The sequence below is a fragment of the Rhinolophus ferrumequinum genome, chromosome 23 (genome assembly GCF_004115265.2).
Source record: "Rhinolophus ferrumequinum isolate MPI-CBG mRhiFer1 chromosome 23, mRhiFer1_v1.p, whole genome shotgun sequence".
Lineage (NCBI taxonomy): Eukaryota > Metazoa > Chordata > Mammalia > Chiroptera > Rhinolophidae > Rhinolophus > Rhinolophus ferrumequinum.
This window is the reverse complement of record NC_046306.1, coordinates 39,906,205-39,931,090: the sequence shown is the minus strand read 5'-3', so window position 1 is coordinate 39,931,090 and position 24,886 is coordinate 39,906,205. Positions and strand designations below refer to the sequence as shown.

Below are 24,886 nucleotides of genomic sequence, written 5' to 3'. Positions count from 1 at the left end.
GCAATTCCTATCAAACTACCAACGACGTTTTTTACAGAAATAGAACATATAATCCTAAAATTTATGTGGGACCAAAGAAGACCTTGGATAGCCTCAGCAATCTTGAGATATAAGAACAAAGTGGGAGGTATACCTGACATCAAATTATACTACAACCCTACCATAATCAAAACAGCATGGTACTGGCATAAAAATAGACACATAGATCAATGGAACAGAATAGAGTCCAGAAATAAATCGATGCCTATATGGCCATTTAACCTATGACAATGGAACCAAAAATATACGGTGGTGTTAAAGACAGTTTATTCAATAAATGGTAGTGGGAAACCTGGACAGACACATGCAAAAAAATGAAGCTGGACCACCTCCTTACACCATATACAAAAATAAATTCAAAATGGCTTAAAGACTTAAATGTAAGATCTGAAACCATAAAATACCTAGTAGTAAATATAGGAAGAACCTTCACAGACATTACCCAGAGTAAGATTTTTACTGATATATCCCCTCACGCGAGGGAAGTAAGAGAAAAAATAAACATGTGGGATTACATCAAACTAAAAAGTTTTCTCACAGCAAAGGAAACCATCAATAAAACAAAAAGGGATCTTACTGAATGGGAGAAGATATTTGCCAATGATATATCTGATAAGGGGTTAATATCACAAATTTATAAAAAACTCATTCAACTCAACTCCAAAAAAACAAACAACCCAATGAAAAATGGGCAGAGGACATGAAGAGGCAGTTTTCTAAAAAGGACATACAGATGGCAAACAGACATATGAAGAAATGCTCAACCTCACTAACCATCAGAGAAATGCAAATAAAAACCACAAGGAGATACCACCTCACCCCAGTCAAAATGTCTATCATCAATAAATTCACAAACAACAAGTGCTGGCACAGATGTGGAGAAAAGGGAATGCTTGTGCACTGTTGGTGGGATTGCAGATTGGTGCAGCCACTATGAAAAACAGTATGGAGGTATCTCAAAAATCTGAAAACGGAACTACCTTATGATCCAGCAATTCCACTCTTAGGTATCTACCCGGAGAAATCCAAAACTCCAAATCAAAAATCTTTATGCTCTCCTATGTTTATTGCAGCACTATACACAATAGCCACGGCATAGAAACAACCGAAATGCCCATCGGTAGATGACTGGATTAAGAAACTGTGGTACATTTATACAATGGAGTATTACGCAGCCATAAAGAAGAAACAAATCTTACCATTTGCAACAACATGGATGGACCTAGAGAACATTATGTTAAGTGAAATAAGTCAGACAGAGAAAGACAAATACCGTATGATCTCACTTATATGCAGAATCTAAAGAAAAGAATAAGTGAATGAACTAATCAGAAACAGTTTTGGAGACATAGAGGAAAAACAGGGTTGGAGACATAGGGTTGCTAGATGGGCGGGGAGGTCGGGATAAGGGGGAAGTTGAGGGGATTAGAAAACAGTCGTAACCACAAGATGGCCACGGGGTTTTGAAAATTAATTTGGGGAACGTAATCAATAATGTCGTAAAGATTTTGTAGGGTATCCGATGGACACTTGTCTCATTAGGGAGACCACCTAAGGGATGACGTAGATGCCTGATCACTGCACTGTACACCTGAAGCTGAACAATAATGAATGCCAACTATAATTTTATATATGTATATACATGTATGTATATACTTACAAGAAGCGGAGTACAGGATTAGGAATAGAGACAGTGGAAATGTAATGGCTGTGTGCGATGTCAGAGGGATAGTGGATGGGGGAGGCGGGTTCACACAGTGTGAGGGATATAAATGATAAACGTCTAAGTATTACTTTGTCTTGTGCACCTGAAACTAATTATATATATATATATATATAAAAGAAGAATACTATGAAGGACTATATGCCACCAAATTCAATAACCTAGATGAAGTGGACAAGTTCTTAGAAACTTTTAGCCTTCCTAGACTGAACCATGAAGAACTGGAATATCTAAATGGACCAATCAACAGTAAGGAAATTGAATTAGTCATCCAAAACATTCCCAGAAGCAAAAGTCCAGGACCAGATGGCTTCACTAGTGAATTCTACCAAACTTTCACAGAGAATCTAACACCTGTCCTCCTCAAACTCTTCCAAGAAATTGAAAAATAGGTAATAGTTCCTAACTCATTTTATGAGGCCAACATTACCCTGATACCAAAACCTGGTCAGGATGACACAAAAAAAGAAAATTATACACTATTATCTCCGATGAATACAGATACGAAAATCCGAAACAAAATTCTACAAATCAAATACAACAATACATTAAAAAGTGGGGTTCATCCCAGGGTCACAAGGGTGGTTCAACATATGCAGATCAATCAATGTGATACACCACAGAAACAAAATAAAAGATACAAATCATGATTATATCAATAGATGCAGAAAAAGCATTTGATAAGATACAAAATCCATCTATAATTAAAACAGTTAACAAAATGGGTATAGAAGGAAACGACCTTAACCTAATAAAGGCCATATATGACAAACCCTCAGCTAATTTAATAATTAATGGTGAAAAAATGAAGCATTTTGCTTTATGTTCAGTAACAAGACAGGGTTGCCACCATTACCACTGTTATTCAACACAGTATTGGAAGTACTAGCTAGAGAAATCAGGCAAGAGAACGAAATAAAAGGCATCAGAATTGGGAATGAAGAAGTTAAATTGTCCCTTTTTGCAGATGATATGATTCTTTATATAGAATACTTTAAAGACTCCACCAAAAAGTGATTAGAAAAAATAAACGAATACAGCAAAGTTGCTGGCTACAAAATCATTGTACAAAAATCCATTGCATTCCTGCATTCTAACACGGAATTTCAGAAAAAGAAATAAAAAAAACAATTCCGTCTGCAATTGCAACAAAAAGAACAAAACACCAAGGAATGAACTTAAGAAAGGATGTGAAGGACCTAAATACTGAAAATTATAAGACATTTAAAAAAAAATGAAGAAGACACAAAGAAATGGAAAGACATTACATGTTCATGGATTGGAAGAATCAACATAGTCAAAACGGCCATATCCCAAAGCAATATACAGACTTAATGCAATCCCCATCAAAATCCCAATGGCATTTTTTTAAAGAAATGGAACAAAAAAACCATCAGATTTGTATGGAATCAGAAAAGACCCTGAATAACCAAAGCAATCCTAAGAAAAAAGAATAATGTTGGAGGTATCACACTCCCTAACTTCAACTTGTACTACAAAGTGACAATAATCAAAACAGCATGGCATTGCCTGAAAAACAGACATATAGACTGATGGAATGTAATTGAAAACCCAGAAATAAATCCACATATATATGGGCAGATAATTTTCGATAAAGGAGCCAAAAATATACAATGGAGAAAAGAAATCCTCTTCAATAAATGGTACTGGGAAAATTGGAAAGTCACATGCAAAAGAATAAACCTAGACTGGTATCTGTCGCCATGTACCAAAATTAACTCAAAATGAATCAAAGACCTAAACATAGGACCTGAAACAATTAAACTGCATAGAAAAAAACATAGGTACTAAACTTATGGAACTTGGGTTCAAAGAGGATTTTATGAGTTTGACCTCAAAGGCAAGGGAAGTAAAAGCTAAAATAAATTTGTGGGACTATATGAAACTGAAAATCTTCAACACAGCAAAAGAAATCATCGACAAAATAAAGAGACAACCAAGTGAATAGGAGAAGATATTCGCAAACAATGCCTCTGATAAGGGGCTAATATGCAAAATATGTAAAGAACTCATACAACTCAACAACAAAAACACAAACATCCAATTAAAAAATGGGCAGAGGACTGAACAGACATTTCTCCCAAGAAGACATACAAATGACCAACAGATATAAGAAAAAAAGCTCAACTTCACTAGCTGTTAGGGAAATGCAAATTAAAACCATAATGAGATATTACCTCACCACTGTAAGAATGGCTATCATCAACAAGACAAATAATAGCAAGTGTTTGAGAGGCTGTGGAGAAAAAGGAACTTTCATACACTGTTGTTGGGAATGTAAATTAGTATAGCTGCTATGAAAACCAGTATGGAGGTTCCTTAAAAAAAAATTAAGAATAGAATTACCATATGATCCAGCAATCCCTCTCCTGGGTATCTAACCAAAATATCTGAAAACATTTATCCATAAAGATACATGTACCCCGATGTTCACTGCACTTTATTTATGGTGGCCAAGACATAGAAGCAACCAAAGTGTCCTTTAATGAATGAGTGGAAAAAGAAGGTGTGGTGTATATATACACAACGGAATACTATTCTGCCATGAGAAAAGATGAAATACTGTCTTTACAACAACATGGATGGATCTTGAGATTATTATGCTAAGCGAAATAAGTCAGTCAGAAAAAGTTGAGAACCATATCACTTCACTCATATGTGGGATATAAAACTGAAAGCAATAAAGGAACAAGACAAACAAAGAAACAAGAACTCATAGAAACAGACACAGTTTAGTGGTTACTAGAGGCTAAGGGGGGAGGAAGGATAGTAAAAGAGGGTAAACGGGGTCAAATATATGGTGATGGAAGGAGAACTGACTGGGTAGTGAGCACACAATGTTATATATAGATGATGTATTATAGAAATGCGTGACTTGAAACCTAATTTTATTAACCATTGTCTCCCCAATAAATTTAATAACAATAAAAATGAAATTAACCTCATAGGATGGTCTGAACACAAACATTCCTAACTAAAAGCGGGTCATGGCAGGTAGTTATGCCCTAGGCCTATAGCTTACTTGGCAAAGGTCAATCTTTACCTTAAGTCAGCCTGTTTACTGTTTTTTTGCATGTAAGATAACATACCTTTGAAATGTCAGAGTCATCTTTTTTAGGCTCCTTAAGGCACAATCGCTTGCAGCAGGGACCAGAACACGAGACCATGGAACCCCTCATTGTTATCTTGTTTCCCACATACCATCTCTATGTGCTGTAAATGTGAATTATTAACTATCCTGTGCCCACCAATGTAAAAGAAGTATGTGTCTCTCCACTTTGTTTTTTATCCAATCCTAGAGATTTCCCAGCTTTGCTTTCTCCTGCCCCCTCAATCTACCACCAATGAATTTCATGTAAACCTCCATCTCTTCCTTTGATTCTAATGTATAAAATAAACTTTAAAACTGCTAACCTCTGGAGCATTTTCTCAATCCATTGAGATTTTGCTTCCTGGCAACTGTCATCAGTTTGGCTCAAATAATACACGTTTGGATGTTTCTTATGTTCACATCATCATTTCTGGCCACTTGTAGCTATATGATTTTTGCATTCAAAATGAAAATATACTTTTGATCACTAAGTAATAAATATTCTTTGTAAAAATCAAAACTATACAAAAGTATATGAACAAAAAAGTCTCTTTCTATTATAGACTGAATTTTCATTACCCCCCACCAACCTGACCTAAATTCATATGTTGAAGGCCTAACCCCCAATGTGACTGTATTTGGAGAAGGGACCTTTCGGAGGTCATTAGATTTAGATGAGGTCATGAAAGGGGGGCCCTCATGATGGGATCAGTGCCCTTATAAGAAGAGATATGAAAGAAATTGCTTTCTCTCTTTTTCCACCAGGTGAGGACACAGCTGGAAGCAGCATGTCTGCAAGCCAGGAAGAGGGCCTTCACCAGGACCCAAACATGCTGGCACCCTGATCTTGGATTTCCAGCCTCTAGAACTGTGAAAAAATAAATTTCTGTTGTTTAAGCCATCCAGTTGATATTTTAATACCACCCAGTTGGTATTTTATTATGGGAGCCCAGAGTTGAGTAAGATACCTTTTAACCGTTTCCCACCTACAAATTCCATTAACCATTAAGGATGCATCCTTCCAGAATTGTGTGTATGCCCACATGCACATGAACACACACAGTTTTACATAAATGGGTTATTTTACACATACTGTCATGTGATCTGCATTTTATATTTTATAATATAACATGGACATCTTTTCATCTTAACACAAATATATGTACCTCAACCCTTTCACATTCCTTTGAAGGGCACTCCATAATACATTTAATCAAATTGGTTACCATTTAGCTTGCTTTAGATTATTGCTATTTTTGATATTTTAAATAATGTTGCAACCTTTGTTTGAACAGTTTTTACTCTATGTTCAATTACTTCTCTAAATTAAGTTCTATAAAAAGGCTAAAAATATAATAAATGAAAGACTATAGAGAAGAAACATTATTTGAATCCCATTGAAATAAACTCCTCTTCCTCAATGTAACAACCAGGAGTTACAAGATAGTTAAAACTAATCACTCTGACGAGAATGGAAACTGAAACAAAAGACTTTATGAAAATCAGTTTATCAGAGCTTCCCTAAACCGATTATTTGTTGGAGGAGGGGACTAGTGGGATGTCCAGTACCTCTAATTGCAGAACAATCATCCATGGGAAATAGCAACTAAGACCATTCACTTTCTTTCTAATTGAAAGCTCATCAAAGGCACCTTTTGAAGAGGTAGTGTATTTTCTTTGCCCTACCAATTCCAAAGCAACAGGGACTATTCCAGTTTCCCCACCAGGCACGAGCTCCCAGGGTAGATCCACATCCTGGCACCGTGGTTTACAGAGGAGCAGCCGTGAATCCACATAGGACAAACACTCCCCTTGTGGTTGACTGAGTTTCTGGGCCTGTGAAGTTTCTTGGCAATGTTTAGGCTAACTAGTTATCCATGATATTAGCAACAAATATGACCTTCTAGACTTGTCACATATGTCACAACATCTTAGAGTGCAGTTAGCACTGGGAGGAAGCCGAGAGATCACTGAGTGTACAGATGGCAGATACCAGGTACTCCCCCTCTCCCTGACATTGCAGGCAGTGGTAATCAGTTGTGGAACTATTTCCCAATGGGGTGGCTCAAAATCCTTTTCAATACAGCACTCCAGTCCTTCAAGCAGTTGGACCTAATCTTACTTCATCAGGGAAGAAAGTGAGGCCCGAAGGCTAAATTCCCTAACCATGGTCTCGCGGGTAGCCGGAGTCCGAGCCGACTTAGAACGTGGTTCTCCGTGATTTCCCCAACAGCATGCCAACACCTACATCCTAATTCTAAGCGAGAAGGTTACTATGTTTGGTATTTCCCAGAGCTTCCAGATGATCAACAGGACAGGTAGGAGCAGAAATATCCAGATAAGAGCTCTGTTGTCTCAATGAGATAGAGCTGGCAATCCCTTTCACTGCCAAGGTTAAGGAGTTACACTTCCGATATGGTCATCTAATATTTTGTCAGTCCCTTTGTTTCTGGGACCCAGTTCTAAATAAAGGTCAATCATGTCCAACCCTTACCCAGGGTGCACTGTTTTCTGTTTGTATTTCCCCCTTTAACTCCCTATGCTAAAAGATGCATAGGAAACCTAAGGCCTAGTGAGGTAAAAACAGTTTCCCTGTGCCACCCAGGGTTCAGACAAGAACGTGATCTTCTGACACCTAGTTCAGCCAATCTAACTGGTTGACCATTTGTCCCTGCTCTTCAACTGTTCTAGTTCCTTAAACTTGAAGAGGCTTTACTCTGAATAGGAAAATTACAGTTCCCCTGATTGCAGAGGTAACAGCCTTAGCAGCCATAGGTCAGGTGATACCAAATGGAGGTAAGATCAAATCTACTGATCGGCAGCTGGGGATAGTTAGTCACAAGCTGCCAATCAGTGATGCTAAATCAATGTGAAACCTAGTGACAATAATTGATAAGATTAAGGTATGACTTTAGTAATGTCTATGAGTCTGGCCTACGGAAGAAAAAAATCCCTTGGCTTGAAATTTTCTGAAATTAGACTCAAGTGGGTTAGCGTAAAAACACGTTTGAGATACATGAATCTGTACCATGATTTTCAAAACTGGATCAATCTATGAGGATTCACCCCATCCACAATTATTATGCATGTGCCACGGGCAAGCGGCTGTGATCAACTCTTATGTCTCTTTCCTGAGGGCAGGAGTGTGCGTGACAAGCTTCTTAAGCAAATGAGACATTTGTCTTTTTTAATATCCAATTTATCTGTATATTATACTGTAAAGATGAATCATGGACTGCGACAAACCCCTAAACTGAAACCTTGATACTTCCCTAAGCAACTTTGATCTTTCTTCTAAAGACACAGTAGTTGGAGCTGACGCTTACCACGGGCACGCAAGGTGCATTGCTCAGCCATGACTAATAAATCTCCCAGAGGATTCTGTGGTGTAGCAAGCTCCAGAGGAAGTAGACGGCAATGAATCAGAGTGCTCAGGAGTGGAAAATGCAATGTGATTCACATTAACTGAAAGAAAAGATTGAGGGAGAAAATAACAACTAAAAATTAAAACCACACACACAGGCCCTCACATATCAGTAAATATCACACTAGGCATGTCACAGGAACTTGGGCTTTTGCAAAGTCCAAAGAGGAAAAAACAGGCAAAGTCTTCAAAATAAAGTCTAATGACTCGATTTATGGCAAAATTGTACTATAATGCATAATGTAGTTACATAAAAAGAAGTGAATTCTTTTTAGTGAAGTTGGTATTTGTTATAAGAAAAAAGGAGTCAATATATTATTTTTCACTCAATCTCAAATAATCCTTTAGATATCTTCTTTAATTTTTGTTGCACACTATCAAACTTCAAAACGCTAACTCTTGCTTAAAGTACAGTTTATCTTTATAGAGAAATATTTTTGCCTCATCATATGCCTTCTCTCAAGTAGCATCATTTCATTTCTCACTAATGAGTTATCTAGAAAAGCAAGGGAATGAAAGTTGGGCTCCTTAGAATTCAAACAACAAGCAAGTAAAAATTAAACAAGCAAGCAAATAAACAAACAAAAAACAAACCTCAAAACTATTGGGATCAACCATTGTAAACAATGGAAATCACTGGAAACAATGAGTAGAGACATAGAACTTAGACTTAAAGTAAGAGCCAATTAATAATCCATGTGGACACACATTTTGAATTTCTATTAAATGAATAAATATAAATTTGAATTGGTTAGTTACAAGAAAGCATGACCAAATTTACAAAACATCAAATGAAGTTAATATTTGGATAGAATTTGGTTTATTCCAGCACTCAATTGGCCAAGTGGATTTTAAAATCAGTATAGACCAGAAACTGAATGACTTGACAGCGTGGGCCATGGAGGTTTGGGGTAGATGTCTTGGGTGGGGATGTTGTGTCCACTCTAGTTGTTGTGAGCTGTTGTTATACTCAGTGGTTATGTTAGGAAATATATGTCACCTGTTTTTGGAAAGTGGCACTGATCAGTGAAAAGGCAGAGTTAGGTGCCTGGAAGCACTGAGTAGGGGCAAGAACAGAGGGAAGGAAGGTGGGAGTGGGCAATGTGATCACCACCACACATACACATACTACAGACATGTGCGTTGGTTCCAGGGAGCTGAGCCCCAAGGCAAATAGCCTGGGTCAGGCCTTACAATGTGTTATTTTTGTCTGAATTTTCCAATGTGGAGTCTTCTTGGGCCGAGCTAACCCAATGACTGAAATCTCCACTTCATGTTTTGGTATGGGAACTCCTGGACATACATTTGCACTCCCATTTGCCAGTGAGAACCAAGCAAAACAAAACAATGTCAGAAACAGCATTTTGGTCTCAAATCTTTTGGTCCCTGGATCTTGCAGTTAATGCTACCATTTTCTATTCTGACCTACTTAACAAAATTTACAGTTTACCAAGACTTGAAGAGATCAGTCATCATTTCAAATTACCCATCAGAAAGGCATTTTATAAAATTTTAAATAAGTTTTGTATAATTTATTTACCTTATATTTCCAAATATCAAAATCTCTAAAATGTGCAGAAACAAAGGATAATAATCTATTATTCTAGTAATAAACACTACGTATTATTTTCTAGTTGATTTTTGTTTTCAGTATTTTTAGTTACAAAATTATGAATGATACAAGTATATGGACATTCAAAAAGCAATAGAAGTTTGTTATAGAAATATTAGAAAATAAATTAAAATAAATAAATAAGAATTTAAAAACTATAGGTCTATTTGTTAATCCTCCGTAGTACATCCTTCCAGACTTTTTATGAATCCATCTGTCTCTACCTCCTTAATGTGTTTTATTTCATTTTGCAAAGCTTATTATTACCTGACATACATTGTGTATTTATTTTCTTATTTATTGTCTGTTTCTCCCAGTGGGATGGAAGCCTTCCACTTGGGAGAAAATGCTTTTCCACTTTGTTCATTACTAACACCCAGTCTCACACAGTGTCTGATGCATATTAGGAGCTCATAAGATTTAATGAATGGATAAAAGAATGAATAGTTGGTACTCACTAAGTATTTGAAAGATTGTAAGCAAGTACAAGCCAACCTGAGTCAGGGAGATGGCAAGTAGACTGGAACATCTTTCTTTTCCACCTCATTGTTCTTTAGCTAAATTACTCCATTTTCTGTTTAAACTCAGTAAATTTAGTGATAGGCATATATTTGTTTCACTTTCATTGTTTAACATTGTAGAAGAAGTCATGGACTTGGTGGGAAGTGAGAGGTGACTCTGCAAATGGGCCAATCGGGGTCAATGTGGAGTGGGCAAAAGTGGGAAAGGTGGAGCACACGTGTGCCCATGCTTGGGCCGCAAGAGCGGTGACTGAACAGATCTGCTCTTTCCTCTGCTCTCATGGTCTGACCCTGCACTCTCAGGAGGACACGTAGCAATTGCCTCTTGCCCGTACCCAAAGGGAAAAGGCTGAGGAAGCTGAGTAACTTCTGTAGTAAAAGGAGGAAAATATAAGTCCTTTTATGTTTTTCTTTATCCAACATATGGACATTTTTAAATCACCAATTTCCCATTCACAGAGAAAAAGTGGTCAAGGAAGTATGTTTTGATTTAATAAAGACCCATTGTAGCATTACTAGACAATGACTCTTTCTGGCAAAAGATTTAAAATCTGATCTCGCCATTCCCTTTAATTCTTTTAGTGAGGATGTCCACACTATGAAACAATTCCTGAGTGTGCCATTCTGATGGGGTGTCAGGGGAGTGATGAGGGCTAGACTTTCAAAAACTTTCTTTAGAAATAATTTTGAACTTACAGAAAAAAAAATTACTATAGTCCCTTACTAATCAATAAGAATAAGACAAGCAACCCAACACAAAAATGAGAAAAGATTTGAACAGACATTTCATCAAAGAAGACATATGAATGGCAACTAAGCACATGGATAGATGCCGGACATCATTAGTCATTAGGAAATGCTAAACCCACAATAAGATGCCACTACACTTCTATCAGAATGACTAACATCAAAAAGACTGCAGGTGAGGATATGGGGAAATCAGATCACCCGTATGTTATTGGTGTGAACACAGTAAAATGGTACAGTCTCTTTGGAAAATGGTTTGTCAGTTTCTTAAAAGAACTAAACATATACTTACCATATGACCCAGAAACTTCACTCGTAAGTACCTACCCAAGATAAATAAATATATGTCCACATATAGACTTGTAGGTGTATGTTAATAGCAGCATTATTCATAATAATAAAACTAAGAACAGTGCAAATGTCTATCAACTGTAGCATGCATAAACAAAAGGGATATATCCATACAATAAAATTACTATTCCAGTTTAAAAGGAATGAACTATTGACAAATGCTACAACATAGGTGACTTGAAAAATATTATGCTGCATGAAAGTAGTCAGATGCAAAAGATCACATATTGTATGACTCCATGTACATAAAATTTCAGAAAACAATAAATTTACGACAACACTCATATATGTACACTTAAAATGGGTGAATTTTATTAAATGTAAATTATATCCTAAAAAAAGCTGTTTTTATAAATGGGAGCATATTCTAGATATTGTTCTGTACTGTGCTTTCTTTACTCAAAATTATAACTTGAAAAGAGTTGCAGATCAGCATAGTAGCTCTTCCTCTTTGGTTAGTGGTTGTATAATGTGTCATTTTAGGTTGTACCAAAATTTAAATAAATTACATACAAAAAAATGATTTCCTTTCCCCATTTAGTCCAAGGCCTTGGAGATATTTAGCTTCTCCTGTGCTCAGATTTAAAAGTTACAAATTCCCTCCTTCTATTCCTCCAATTCTCTGGAGCACCCTGTTAGCAGATGCTAGTGGTGCCTCAGCCAGGTCCCCTCAGCACCCATCCTCCTCACACTTATCAGTGGTTTCCCACTGCAATCACCCATGGCTCTCTTTCTGAAGACTGGGATGGCAGGAGCATACTTGACTCACTCATGGGTAGACCAGAAGACCAGGGAGTTACTGCCCCTTGGAATGGTGCTCATCAATGATGGATAGGAGTTGGTGGATAAATACCCCAGCATCCTCACTCCTTGAGTGAAGCAACTCTGAGGTGAGGTCAACACCACCTTCCAGAGCTCCCCAGCAGGACTGAGCACCAGGTACCCACAGTGGTGGGCTCATTAACACAATTGCTTTCCCTACCCTGTCTCATTTCTCCACTCCCCCACCATTTTTTTCCTAGAATCACCTACCAAATAAATTACTTGCATCAAAATCCTTGTCTCAGTCTGCTTTGGGGGGGATGTCAAAATAAATTTCGACCAAGAAGTGACACTTATTGATTGGCTCACACATCTAGTACTTTATGCTCAATTCTTATGCATTTATAAAGATGGCAACAAGCCACTAAGTCCACAGGCAATTAACAGTACTCATACGGAATATGAGCTCACTAATGGGGTACTTAGAAGGCTCTACTGGGCCCAATATGGTACCATCATTAAGATGCTAGCATCAAGGTCTGCATTCACTCACTCGCTTGCTTGACCAATGCACGGACACAGTATAAATAACTTACAAGTGTTTGAAAAGATGTTTAATTATTTGAGGCTTAGGTTTCTTCTACAGACCTTCTGTATAGGGCCAAGAACACAATAGTCAGGCCATCCTTAGCATATGTTTTATGACTTATAACTCACAAAAAGTGTAAGAACGACAAGTCTTTTCCATGCTAACTTGGAAAAGTCCTATAAATTTATGGCTGCAAATTCCAACCAACATAAAAGCTTTGCCTCTTCTCCTTCCAGCTAAATTGTAATCATGCCAGATGAGAGTGCCAAGGTACTGAGAGAAGCAAAGAAATGACATTTTTACAGAATTCAAAGCCTTCTCCTAAAATGTAAGAAAAGTATACACATCAATATAATTGACAATTTATTCATCCCACTTGCTGCTCTTATTTCATTTTGATGAGCTTGAGCAATTGGTATGGGCGGATGCCAAGTGTAACCATTTTAGGCAGCTGCCAAGGTGCTAACAAGTTGTCACTATGGAAGAAACAAGCTCAACAATTCCAGACACTACGAGTCCATGGTGAACAAAGCCATGGTATACAATGAGGCGACAAGCCCGCGCTGAGGTTTGAGATAACAAAGAAGTTTTGGGAACATGAGAGTGTGCAGCTTTTAATAACCATGTCATCTCCCATTAACAATAAATCAGAATATCATTAAAAAGTTGGAACTTTGCCCAAAGTGATAACTAAAACTGACATTGGTAAAGGCTTTTAAATTTCATATTATATTTTCCAAATTTGGCAGAAAGTAGATGAAGGATGGCAGAATGCCTTTTTGATCCTAAGCCAAGGCCAATAGTAGAAACTTTCCCAGTAAAGGGAGAATATACTTCTCTGCCTCTTGGCTTGGGTTTTGCCATGTGACGTGCTTTGGTCAATGTAATAATGCAGGAGTGTCAGTTAAGAGGCTTCTTGAATTTCCACCTGCACCCCTGGGCCTCTGTCATGGTCATGAGATGAGAAGAGCTTCCCTTGGGTAGCTACTGCCCACAAGCCTGGACTTAGAATGTTCTCAGGAGGAGCAAGGCTGAACCTAGACCTCGGTGAGAAGCCAAGCCTCGCTGGACCTGTGCAGGAAGCAGTCACCCAGCTGAGCCCAGCCTGAGTCAGCCACACCCCCATGTACATTACCCAACGCAGATCAGACAAACTCCACCCAACCTTTAGTTGTGTGAACTAAACAAATGCTTATTATTAATTTTCCCAGAGTTTGGTGTGTGTTGCACAGTAAGAACTGATGCACAGAACAAAGGAAGCCAAGAGGAATAATGCACAATTGGTTTTCCTGCTTTCTTTCCCTGGATAAATAGGTGTCTAGGATTCAGCTGGGGGAGAAGGAGATGACCACACAGTTAGGGTTAAAAATTACCCACCCTGTCTTGACCATCGTAAATAAAGCTGCAATGAACATTGGAGATTTACAGATAAATGTTTTCAGATTTTTTGGGTAGATACCCAGGAGGGGGATTCCTGGGTCATACGGTAATGCTATTCTTAGTTATTTGAGGAACCTCCACACTGCCTTCCATAGCGGCTGCACCAGTCTGCATTCCCACCAACAGTGTATGAGGGTTCCTTTTTCTCCACAGCCTCTTCAACACTTGTTACTATTTGTCTTGTTGATGATAGCCATTCTAACAGGTGTGAGTTGATAGCTTATTGTGGTTTTTATTTGTATTTCTCTGATGATTAGTGATGTTGAGCATTTTTTCATATGTCTATTGGCCACCTGTATGTCCTCTTTGGAGAAGTGTCCTCCAATAGATGACTGGATAAAGAAGATGTGGTATATATATATACAATGGAATACTATTCTGCCATAAGAAAAGAGGAAATACTAGTGCCATTTGTGACAACATGGATGGATTTTGAGATTATTATGTTAAGTGAAATAAATCAGACAGAAAAAACCGAGAACCATATGATTTCACTGATATGTGGGATATAAAACTGAAAACAACGAAGGAACAAGACAAACAAAGAAACAAATAAAAACTGATAGACACAGACAATAGTTTAGTGGTTACCAGTGGGTAAGGGAGAGGGAGGCGGTGGATGAGGGTAGATGGTGATGGAAGGAGAACTGACTCTGGGTGGTGAACACACAATGTGATATATAGATGATGTAGTACAGAATTGTAGACTTCAAACCTATGTAACTTTACTAACCATTGTCACCCCAATAAACTTTAATCAAAAAAAAATTACCTGCCCTGATTATCCAGGGAAAGTTGGGGACTTCTCAAAAAGAGTTGCTTCTTACTACTAGCTGATGAATTCTCCATGGTGATATTATCCCACTGCCTTACCGTAACATAGTCCTCAGACCTCAGTCCAAACTGCAGCATTAAGGGGGAGGGATTAAAGCCCATTTGCTTTGATTACACCTGGTGGGGCAGCCATTTCTGTCCAACCCACAGGCCACAGTAGTGTGGTGGTTTTCAGCGCAGTGTACTGTGAATCAATCACACAGCCTGGTTTTAAACTCCACTTTTGCCACTGCCCAACTGTGTGATCTATGGCAACTTACTTAACCACTCTGGACTCAGTTTCCTCATCTGTAAAATGGGGATAATGGACCACCCTTGTAGGGCTATTATGATGAAACGAGGCAATGAATGCAATGGTGGTGTCAGGACGCCAAGTGTTTGGAAGTTGAAGTCTTCCTGAAAATCCATGGGAATAAAACAACACAGAAGACAGACCATTTGACATTTCCTCTCTCTTTTTGATAAGCCCTCAACTTTTCCAGCAAACAAAACCCATCAGACAAATCATGTGGAACTTGAAGCTTCAGGGGCAAGAAGTAAGTGGAACTCATGCTATTCCAGGTTTGTCAAATGTGGTGGAAGTCTGATTTAGACGTGGTGGAGGTGGCAGGTTTATGCTTATCCTCTGATCTGTCTGCCACACCCCATGACCTGCCACCCAGTTGACAACGGGAGGGAAATGACAGCAAAAGAAAACAACTCTCTCTTTACTACCCTGTGCTCTGCCACCATCTATACCACTCCCCATTGCAATCCTCCCTTTTATTACATTGGTGCGAAAGTAATTGTGGTTTAAAGATTGAAAATAATTACAAAAACCACAATTACTTTTGCACCAACCTGACACATATTTAAGCGTATGAAGAATGGGGAAAATCACCCATGACTCTTCTATTCTGTGTCCACCTCGGTCTCTGCTTGCTGTCCTCTTCTCAATCCAGTTTCTATTTGCTCATAAGTTATAAACCACACAAATAGTTTCCTTGCCACCAACCCCATTGTAATGTTAATTTCCTCAGTAAAATATTTGCATTTTACTTGGTATCGTAGGTTGCAAAGTTGGCCACAGTTCTTCACCTTCCCTGTATGGGCTGCTCTTTGCAAAATGGCACTGCAACTTCTCCCATCACAGGCTGGGGTCTAATTCTCATCTCTTGAATCTGGACTGGCTTTAAGCCAATAGAATGAGGCAGAAGTGGCATGGTGTCATTTTCAACCCTTAGCCTCAAAAAGCCATGCATGTTCACTCTCTGGGAGCCCTGACCAGCCTGCTGAAAATGAGAGACATGTAGAGAAGAGCAGAGCCATCCTGTTGAGACCATACTTAACCAGTCAACCTGGCAGCTGATTGAGGACTCGCGAGTCAGTCCAGCTAACCGAGCTAGACCAGACGAGCCCAGCCCGAATTGCCAACCTGCAGAATCATGAGCTAAATAAATGGCTATTATTTGAAGCTACAAAGTTTGGGGATGGTTTGTTAGGCAGTAAAAGCAAACTAGTAGATTAGGCAATAAAAATACAATTAAAGAATTAAACGTGACTATTATTTTGCATGCATTTATTTATCCTTCTCAATTAAAAAAAACAAAGCCCCTCGTATTCTGGTCCTGCTGCCGTGCTTGTTATTATTGGAGCTCTATAACTACTAAGTACGGGGTCAAGGATTGGACATTCTGGACAATGTAAAGGTAAGAGTTCTTCAGAGTTCTCAAGTGGCTGCCATGACAGGCACACATATAGCTGAATACAAGGTGAAAGACCCAAGTGCCACCAAGTCTATGGCAGAGGCTGACCAGAATGAATGCAGAAGTTACATAAATCATATTAATATTTCAACATTCATACCAAAGTTAATGCTCCAATTTGCACATCTGAAAATATTTTCCACTTGGATAACAACCTAGTGAGAAATAAGTGTCTCAGAGTCCTGTCAGTTCCTGTTATTGTTTAGTTTACTGTTGCATTTTATTGAAGTTATTTATTTACAAAAGTCAAGCACAAAGATGTTTTATCTCACAGGAAAGACAGAGGAAGTGAAGAAGAAACCTCTGACCTCAAAAGACAAACCTTTAGCTCCAAGATCAGACTCATGCCAGGAATTATGCACTTCCTTATTCTATCATCATCATTCTGAAGAAAATTCACATATGATGCTGTTTGATATTTACTTAACTTGCATTTAATCATTGTCTAATACAGGTTAGAGTCTGTGCTAGAAGAAAGGAGGAAGAGGAGACACAGACCAAGCCCTGGCCTCAAAGAGCTTGAAGTCAAACGAGGAGGAGAAATACTGATGACACAGAAGTATTCGATTTCACAAATGATTATTACTTTACATGATATGAAAAAGTATCTTGTGTAACCTGGGCAGAAACTATGGAATCTAAGCTCTGGGAGAGGAGGCAGACAGCTTCCTGAGAGGAACTATTTGTTTCAGCCAGGACCGCAGCATTTATCTAGGGTTCAAATTAAGAACCCTAATTTGAGGGTGTCGTGTTCAGAGTCACAACACTCTATGTGAAGCTGGTTCTCCAAAGTGATTCTCTCGTCCTCTTATGTTGTCACACAGCGACATGCCCTTCTGTCCCCTCGTACCTACCCCTAAAAAGAAAGAAGAGTCTGTGAGACTATTCCTTTCAGGGACATTGCTTCACCTTTATACCATCTCCGTGTTTGGCCCCAAAGATGGCTGGCTAGCCAAGGACGGTAAGATTCCTCAAGAAAGGAACAACCTAAGACAGGCACAGTCGTGTGGGGACCACCAGGAGAATTCACGGGGTTGATAGAGGTGGGCATAGACCCCCACCGTCCCCCGTCTAAGGAGAACTTCTGCTTCTGTGACTGTATTCCTTTCACAACCTGCTTGGGAAGTGATAACATCAGTTCTCCATCTCAGTAAGTTTCAACATAAAGGTTTTGTCCCCTGGGGAGGTACAAACAATAATTATTTATACATCATGGGACTTTTGGTACCGGCCACTTGCAGGCAAGGGTGATTGGTTTGAACCAGTTTTCTGGTATCATGTACGAGACTCACAGACCCTAGAAAAAACAATGCTACTTCCTTGTATGTGCCTCAATAAAAGCCACAAGGTGGCCCGATTCAGGGCTCTCAGTCCTTTGAGGCTGTGAGACCCTCGGCCCCTGTTTCAAAACTTTCTTGATTTCTGTTTCTTTCTTAACCCTTCGCCGCCCCTTCTCGTTCTCTCACTGCCTGTATGGCGCTGGACACAACACTCTTACTACAAATGAGTTTGCTTTCTCTGAGAGCAGTTGTGTCTGAGAGGCAAAGGCCCCAGCTCCTGGTCCAGAAAAAGCGTGCACCTGGGGCAGGGGTGGATCTCACAAGCTGGGCGTCAGGGAGCCCAGGGTTCAATTCCCAGCTTGTTGTGTGACCTTGGGTGAATCACTTCATTTCACTCCATTTCCATTCTCTTACTTGTAAGTGAGTATAAAAACATCTGCTTTAAGCATTGTTGCAGTGGGTTTAAATGGGATCACTCAAAACAAGGATACTGTTTATTTTGCTCCTGAATCTGCTGTGGGGGTGGGACGTTCATCAGCGACAGCTTGTCCCCATTCCACTCAGCATCAGTGGGGGCAGCTCCACAGTTGGGGCTGAGCCTTCGACAGTCTTATTCACAAATCCTCAAGGCCTTAGGGGGCGCTGTCGGCGGGAACACCTCCACATGGCCTTTTTATGGGACCTGGGCTTCCTCACATTATGGTGGCTGGTCTCAAAGGCAAGAGTCCCGAGAGAAAGGGAGAGCGATGTGGACACCATGTCACTTTTGCTGATGTACTTTGAATTGACTCAGTGTCACTTCTGCCATATCCTCTCTGTCAAGGCAGTCACTGAGTCTCGCCCAGATTCCACCAAGGGGAGGAAAAGTAAACTTCCCTGCTTGAGGGGGTGTGAGACGTTCCTCAAAGAGGAGTAGTATTGCTGTGGACATTTTGGAAAATAAACTCTGCCCGGTGACCTACAGTGACATCCCTTTGATGCTAATTCCCTTTCAATGTGGAGATCTATGGTACTATGGAAAAACATAGATGAAAAGTAGGGATGGAAGGAAAGGTAAGTGGGAAATGTATGAGGAAGGAAGAAAAAAGAGGAAGACTTTTATGTTGAGAAGGGGCTTCACCTTCATGACTGTCCTCTCTCAGTAATCAACCAGGTTCCTTATGACCCCTGGCGTCCCCATGTCTAAGATGGAGGCAACAGCAGTGCCAACTTCACGGTGTTGTTGTGAACATTAAACGAATTAACCCATTAAAGTGCTTAGAGCTGTGCCTGGCACATAGTTAGTGCTCCATAAATACGAGCAGTTGTATTTTGTGCTCTCGGGGCTCCTGAGCTGTCCTGATCTTGGTTTGGCCCTGCAGCCAATGCATCATAAACCGCGTCCCTCAGATACCTGGAAACAGGCAAGCACTTGTCAGAGAGAAGTCACATCCGCACCAACACCACAAAGCTAGAGCACACAATATCCCCATCCCATGGAACAACCTGGAAATGAAAAGCAGTCCATGGGGGCCGGGTACTGGGTTTTATAACGTGGTCACGTACCCTTCATGCCAGCAGCTCTTCTTGTCTCCCACTTCAGTCCAGCCCCAGCTTCCCCAGCATCATAAAGGGCTTGCACATTTTATCTTTTCCAGTAGAAGTTCAGAAGTCTGGATCTCTTGCATCCATCTACAATAGTAGAATCAAATATTTAGGGTTTCTTATGCATTTTAAAAAAATACCATGAACCCCCATACAGAGGATTTGCCTCCTCGCCTGGCTCCAGGAGGAGGAACTGATAGATGGGAGCACAGGGAATGGCCTTGCCTTCCCACTCTGACCCCTCGTCTCCACCTCTGGTCCAGGCACCTGAAGAGGGCACTTTCTTTACCAGAATGTTCTCTAAATCCCTATGCCAATGCTCAGATTTCTAAAACTCCAAATAGTCTTCCACCTAAGAAAATGGAACCAAGTCAGTAATTATGCTGTCTTTCCTATCAATTGACAATTTGATCATTCTTTTACCCCTTGTATAAAATCAGCTCTTACAAATTTAGAGTCTTGCAATTTTCTAGTCTAGGATTTAGAGATGGGACTACCCTGAATATGAAATTCCCAAATTATCCCCCTATTTTTTCTTTTCTTTTTTTAATTAAAGTTTATTGGGGTGACAGTTGTTAGTAACGTTACATAGATTTCAGGTGTACAATTCTGTATTACATCATCTATAAATCACATTTTGTGTTCACCACCCAGCCCCTATTTTTTTTCACATCAACACCCTAACCTTTTCAAAATTATCTAAGTACATGAAAGCCATTATCTTACTTGCAAACAACCAGAAAACAAAACACAAATATTAGATCAAAGCTCAAGATCCCTTTGATCATCACCACTAATACCTGTAGCCTGCATCCTTAGCAGAGGTGGACACTGTTATAATTTGGGATTCTATCTTTCCAGATCTGTGCATACAAATACTCCATTTCTCTCTCAATCTCTCTCCCTCTGTCTCTCTGTCTCTCTCTGTCTCTCTCTGTCTCTCTCTCTCTCTCACATACACTCACACACACGTGTGTGTATTTCTTTTCTAAATAAATTTTATGTCATCCTACACTTTCCGTGTTCCATTCTCAGGATGTCTTATCAGATAAACCCACATCACCATAAGAAGATGATATCAATTTTGAAAACTCTTTCATTAATATTTCAGTCCCAACAGTCCCAACTCCTCCATCAGACAGTATGATTGAATTCTGACTTCACTGGTACGCTCTTTAGCAGGTATCACACACATCCCATTCCTTCCTTCATTCCCTAGATTTGAAGTTCTGGCCTGAAATATCCTCCTTGCTCCTCTCCACATACTTGAGGAGACTCAACTCTCAGGCCTGGAGGCCACATGTTTGGTTTTGAATCGCAGATGAGTCTTTCAGACAAATTACTTAATTTTTCCTTACTTGGGTCCCTTCTGTGGTAAGTGGGCTGACTACAATAGCACCTACCTCCAAGGGTTGTTCTATGGAGCAAGTAAAGTCATCCATGGAAAGCACTGTCCCATTGCAGGGCACTTAATAAATGCCCAATAAATGTTAACTGTATTGTCACCAACATCAGTCGTCATCGTCACCTTTTCCCCCCTAATCATTTAAATGCCATTCTCTTTCTTCAGATTTTCGTCTGAACTTCTACTTCGCATGTAGATACAACTACTAAAAAATAATCCCAGTAAGTGTCAAGCTTCACTTACATTACTTCCCAGTGTCTTCTCATCTTTGCTAACAGGTGGATAAGAAGCTGGGTCACTGTGCTGGCTCACTGTCCTCTGCGTGAGCCACTCAGTCAGCACAGAGCAAAGGAAGGTGATCCTCTCAGGGGACAACAATTCAAAAGCTCCCTCCAGTCTATTGTTTATCGTACAACAGTAAATAAGTGTGTACAAATAAAATAGCTGGGTATAAACACCAATTCTCATAATTTTGTACAATTACACAACCAAGCCCAATAATAGATTACGTAAGAACTAAAATGTTAACAATACAATTAGAAGTAACAAGATTAATTTAATGTAATCAATGATGTTATGCTAAAACTAAGTTACTTCTTGAGAAATGAATATAGTGGAGTTGCATCTTCTGTGAGAATAAGGGCTAACATGAGAGAATAATGCAAGAAGTAACCTAAAGGAAATTTGCTGTATGGAGAGGTTGGCAATAGTGAGAGGCACCCAGGAACAGAAATAGTAGAGTGTGGTGTGTCACATCATCCCGACTCTGGCACATTCACTCACTGAGTGGAAAGGCAGGTGGAATTACTCACAGAATTCAGATTATTCCAATCTCTCTTCCACTCTCTGAATTCTTCCTCCACATATCTCTATGTGAAGTACTGTGAAGCTTTCATTCATTCTCCCCATTAGACTTGGCCTTCCTGGGACAAAGACATCTATGTCCTCAGCTCTCCCTGCTCCTTCCTCTTACCCTGCAACAATTCCAATTTGTGGGATGACTTAGTCTCCAGGTAAATTAAATAAACACAAATCAAAGGGGGGCACTGAAATTATATGGCAGATATTGGCTATGAGGCTCAACTCTTCAGGGGCTCTCCCCCTGCCTGCACACCTGAGAAGTTTTATATAAACCCCATGCCCAGGTCACACCCCAAATTAATTACAGCAGAATTTCTGGGGTGGGAAACACACAGCCCTATTTTTCAAAGCCCATTGGGTGATTCCAGTGTGCAGCGAAAGCTGACGAACAGTGACTTAGGGATTAATGGCTTTCAAACTCTTTTCACCTTTGCCCACAGTAATAAGTACATTTCACATCATGGCCCATAACCATACACACACATACAAAACAGAAACAAACATTTTTTAAAACACTACTTAAGTCTTACTACCAGCTGTACATTCTGATGTTTTCCATTCCACTTTTATTTAAAACAATGCTGGATGTACTCAACTTCACCCATTAATAAATCACCAGTAGGGCGGCATGACCCAAGTTTGAAAAACACTCCCTGAGATCACCCAAATATAGTTACATGAATTGTTGAATATTATCCTTGAAATAAAAAAAAATACTTCAAAAATTCCCAAAGAGAGTATGTGCACCCCTGAGAAAAAGTCCATACGTCCAGGTGCCCATTTTGGAAATCTTTATTATATCCCAAATCTTTCATTTTACAAAACAGGAAAGGTAAAACCCATGTGTACACTCCCTCTTGCGTGCACATATGCCTGTATATGTTGTGCTTTGCCCACTAACCATTATTTTGTATCTATATTATCATGCAACATTTCATCTATTTGAAAAATCCTTACACAATTACATTTTGGACCCCTAAACATAGATCTCTTAGATCTTAACTATGTTGTTTCAATGTGTTGCTCAGTAGGTGCTGGTCTTAATTTTTCCTTTATCCGAGCACCACGAGGTCACACAGTATGCCTCATGTAGTTCGCATTTGTACTAATGCCTGTTGACTAAGTTTAGCATTCTGGCATATATTTCCAATTTGGATTTAACAAAACAGTACACTAGGGAGGCTGACAAACACATCTTGTCTTATAGAGAAGGGGGTCTGCCATCACTAGCAGTCTCTCAATAGTTACCATGCTTCTAATATCAGACTATAGTTTTAGTCTGTGTCCAGAGCTATTACCACATGGGAATATCCAATATCCAATTTTCACTAATATTGCTGCAATCACATCCTTAAATGTTTTAGACAAAGTTTTTTGAGCACTACGGGGGAAAAAACACCAAGCAAAATGCTATTAGTCAACTTCCAAAGGGATTTTGACTTTGAAAAATACAACAAGCCAAACCTAAACCAATCTAAGAAGAGATGCTAAACTGAGCTTACAGTCAACATATATGAAGTTATAAAACCTTACATACAGAAACTAAAACACCAGCACCATAAATAATGTGTCTTTATATAATAAAACTATAACTGTATATTAAAAAGAGAAGCAGACTGACTGAGGCTTCTTGGGAAGCTGTCCCAACCTTGCTGTGTTGGTCTTATAGCGTGTGGACACAAAAAGCATTTCCTCAGCAAAAGGTGTCTGTTTTCAATTTGGTTACTAAATTTTATTAATAACACGGTTGTGTTCCTAAGAGAAATACAAATTCATTTCAAACATATTGGTTTATTAGCAAACTAAAATTTCTCCAGGGTATACTAAAGTGTTTCTAATGTTCATAAGTTATCATAAGTTTTCATTTAATTTCTTTATGAAGGAAAACTAATGTATGGAGGGGTGTCTTGATCACAGCTATTCATTAATTAAACGAATACTAATTGAGCATCTATTAGATGCAATGCACTGTGAGAAACACTGAGTCACTATTCTCATGGGAAGCTCTAAAGCCCCCAAAATAAAACCCTCCAGGTAAAAAGCAGATTGCAGAGAACAGGCTGCCAAACAATGTTACCGATGTTAGTAAGTGTTAAAAGAAAACATTGTTCCATAATCCTAGTACATTGGAAATTGTAGAGTTACAAGGAGTAAAATAGGTTTCCTTGTTGCAAGATTTCTAGAGTCTCTATGTGAATATGATTTAGAAGGATTAAAGTAAGTTATGTTCCATTATTTCCCCAAATTCTTTGACCAAAGTCCTTTTGTTAATGACTATCTCAGGAACAGGCCAACTTTGAAAGACACCTGGAGTATTTTTTCTCCTTCTTTTCCCTTTATTTTTTTTCCCCCTTTAAATTGATTGCATTGAAGAAAGGCATTGCCATCTATCTCTCTAAAGGAGAGGAGAGAGTTACTATTATCAGAGCAAGACAGTCTATCGCTAGAATGTCCAATAGAGCAGCCACTAGTCCTCTACGGCTCCTGATCACTTGAAATGTGGGGAGTCTGAATTCAGATGTGTTGTAAATAGAAAGAACACATCATGTTTTGAAGACTTAGTACAAAAAATGTAAAATACTTCATTAACAATTTTTGACATTGATCATGTATTGAAATGTTTTGATATATTGGATATAATAAAATCTATTATTGAAATTAATATCACCTATCTCTTTTCATTTTTTTTTTTACTGTAACTACTAGAACACTTAAAATAGAACATGTGGCTCACACTATATTTCTATTGGACAGCACTGCTCTATGGACTAGCCCTCAAAGCCTTACTGGTCACTAACACCACGTGGATATCCTCTACTCCTTGCCTGATGTACTTCCTATATTCTGAAACACACAC

The 24,886-nt window shown here is 39.1% G+C and overlaps 1 protein-coding gene across 3 annotated transcripts in view; it reads right to left on the bottom strand.

The window, feature by feature from the left end:
* The window catches only part of RIN2 (Ras and Rab interactor 2), a 234,493-nt gene that overhangs the window by 176,007 nt on the left and 33,600 nt on the right, over positions 1-24,886 (bottom strand). The window contains exons 2-3 of one of the 3 annotated variants that reach the window (XM_033094664.1): positions 19,725-19,850; positions 8,201-8,339 (exon numbers count right to left, since the gene is read on the bottom strand). In XM_033094664.1, the coding sequence (XP_032950555.1) occupies positions 8,201-8,220 (20 nt within the window). In that variant the 5' untranslated portion in view covers positions 8,221-8,339; positions 19,725-19,850. Of the gene's footprint in view, positions 1-8,200; positions 8,340-19,724; positions 19,851-24,886 lie in introns of those variants that run through there. The other 2 variants (XM_033094660.1, XM_033094663.1) reach the window with 2 other exon arrangements.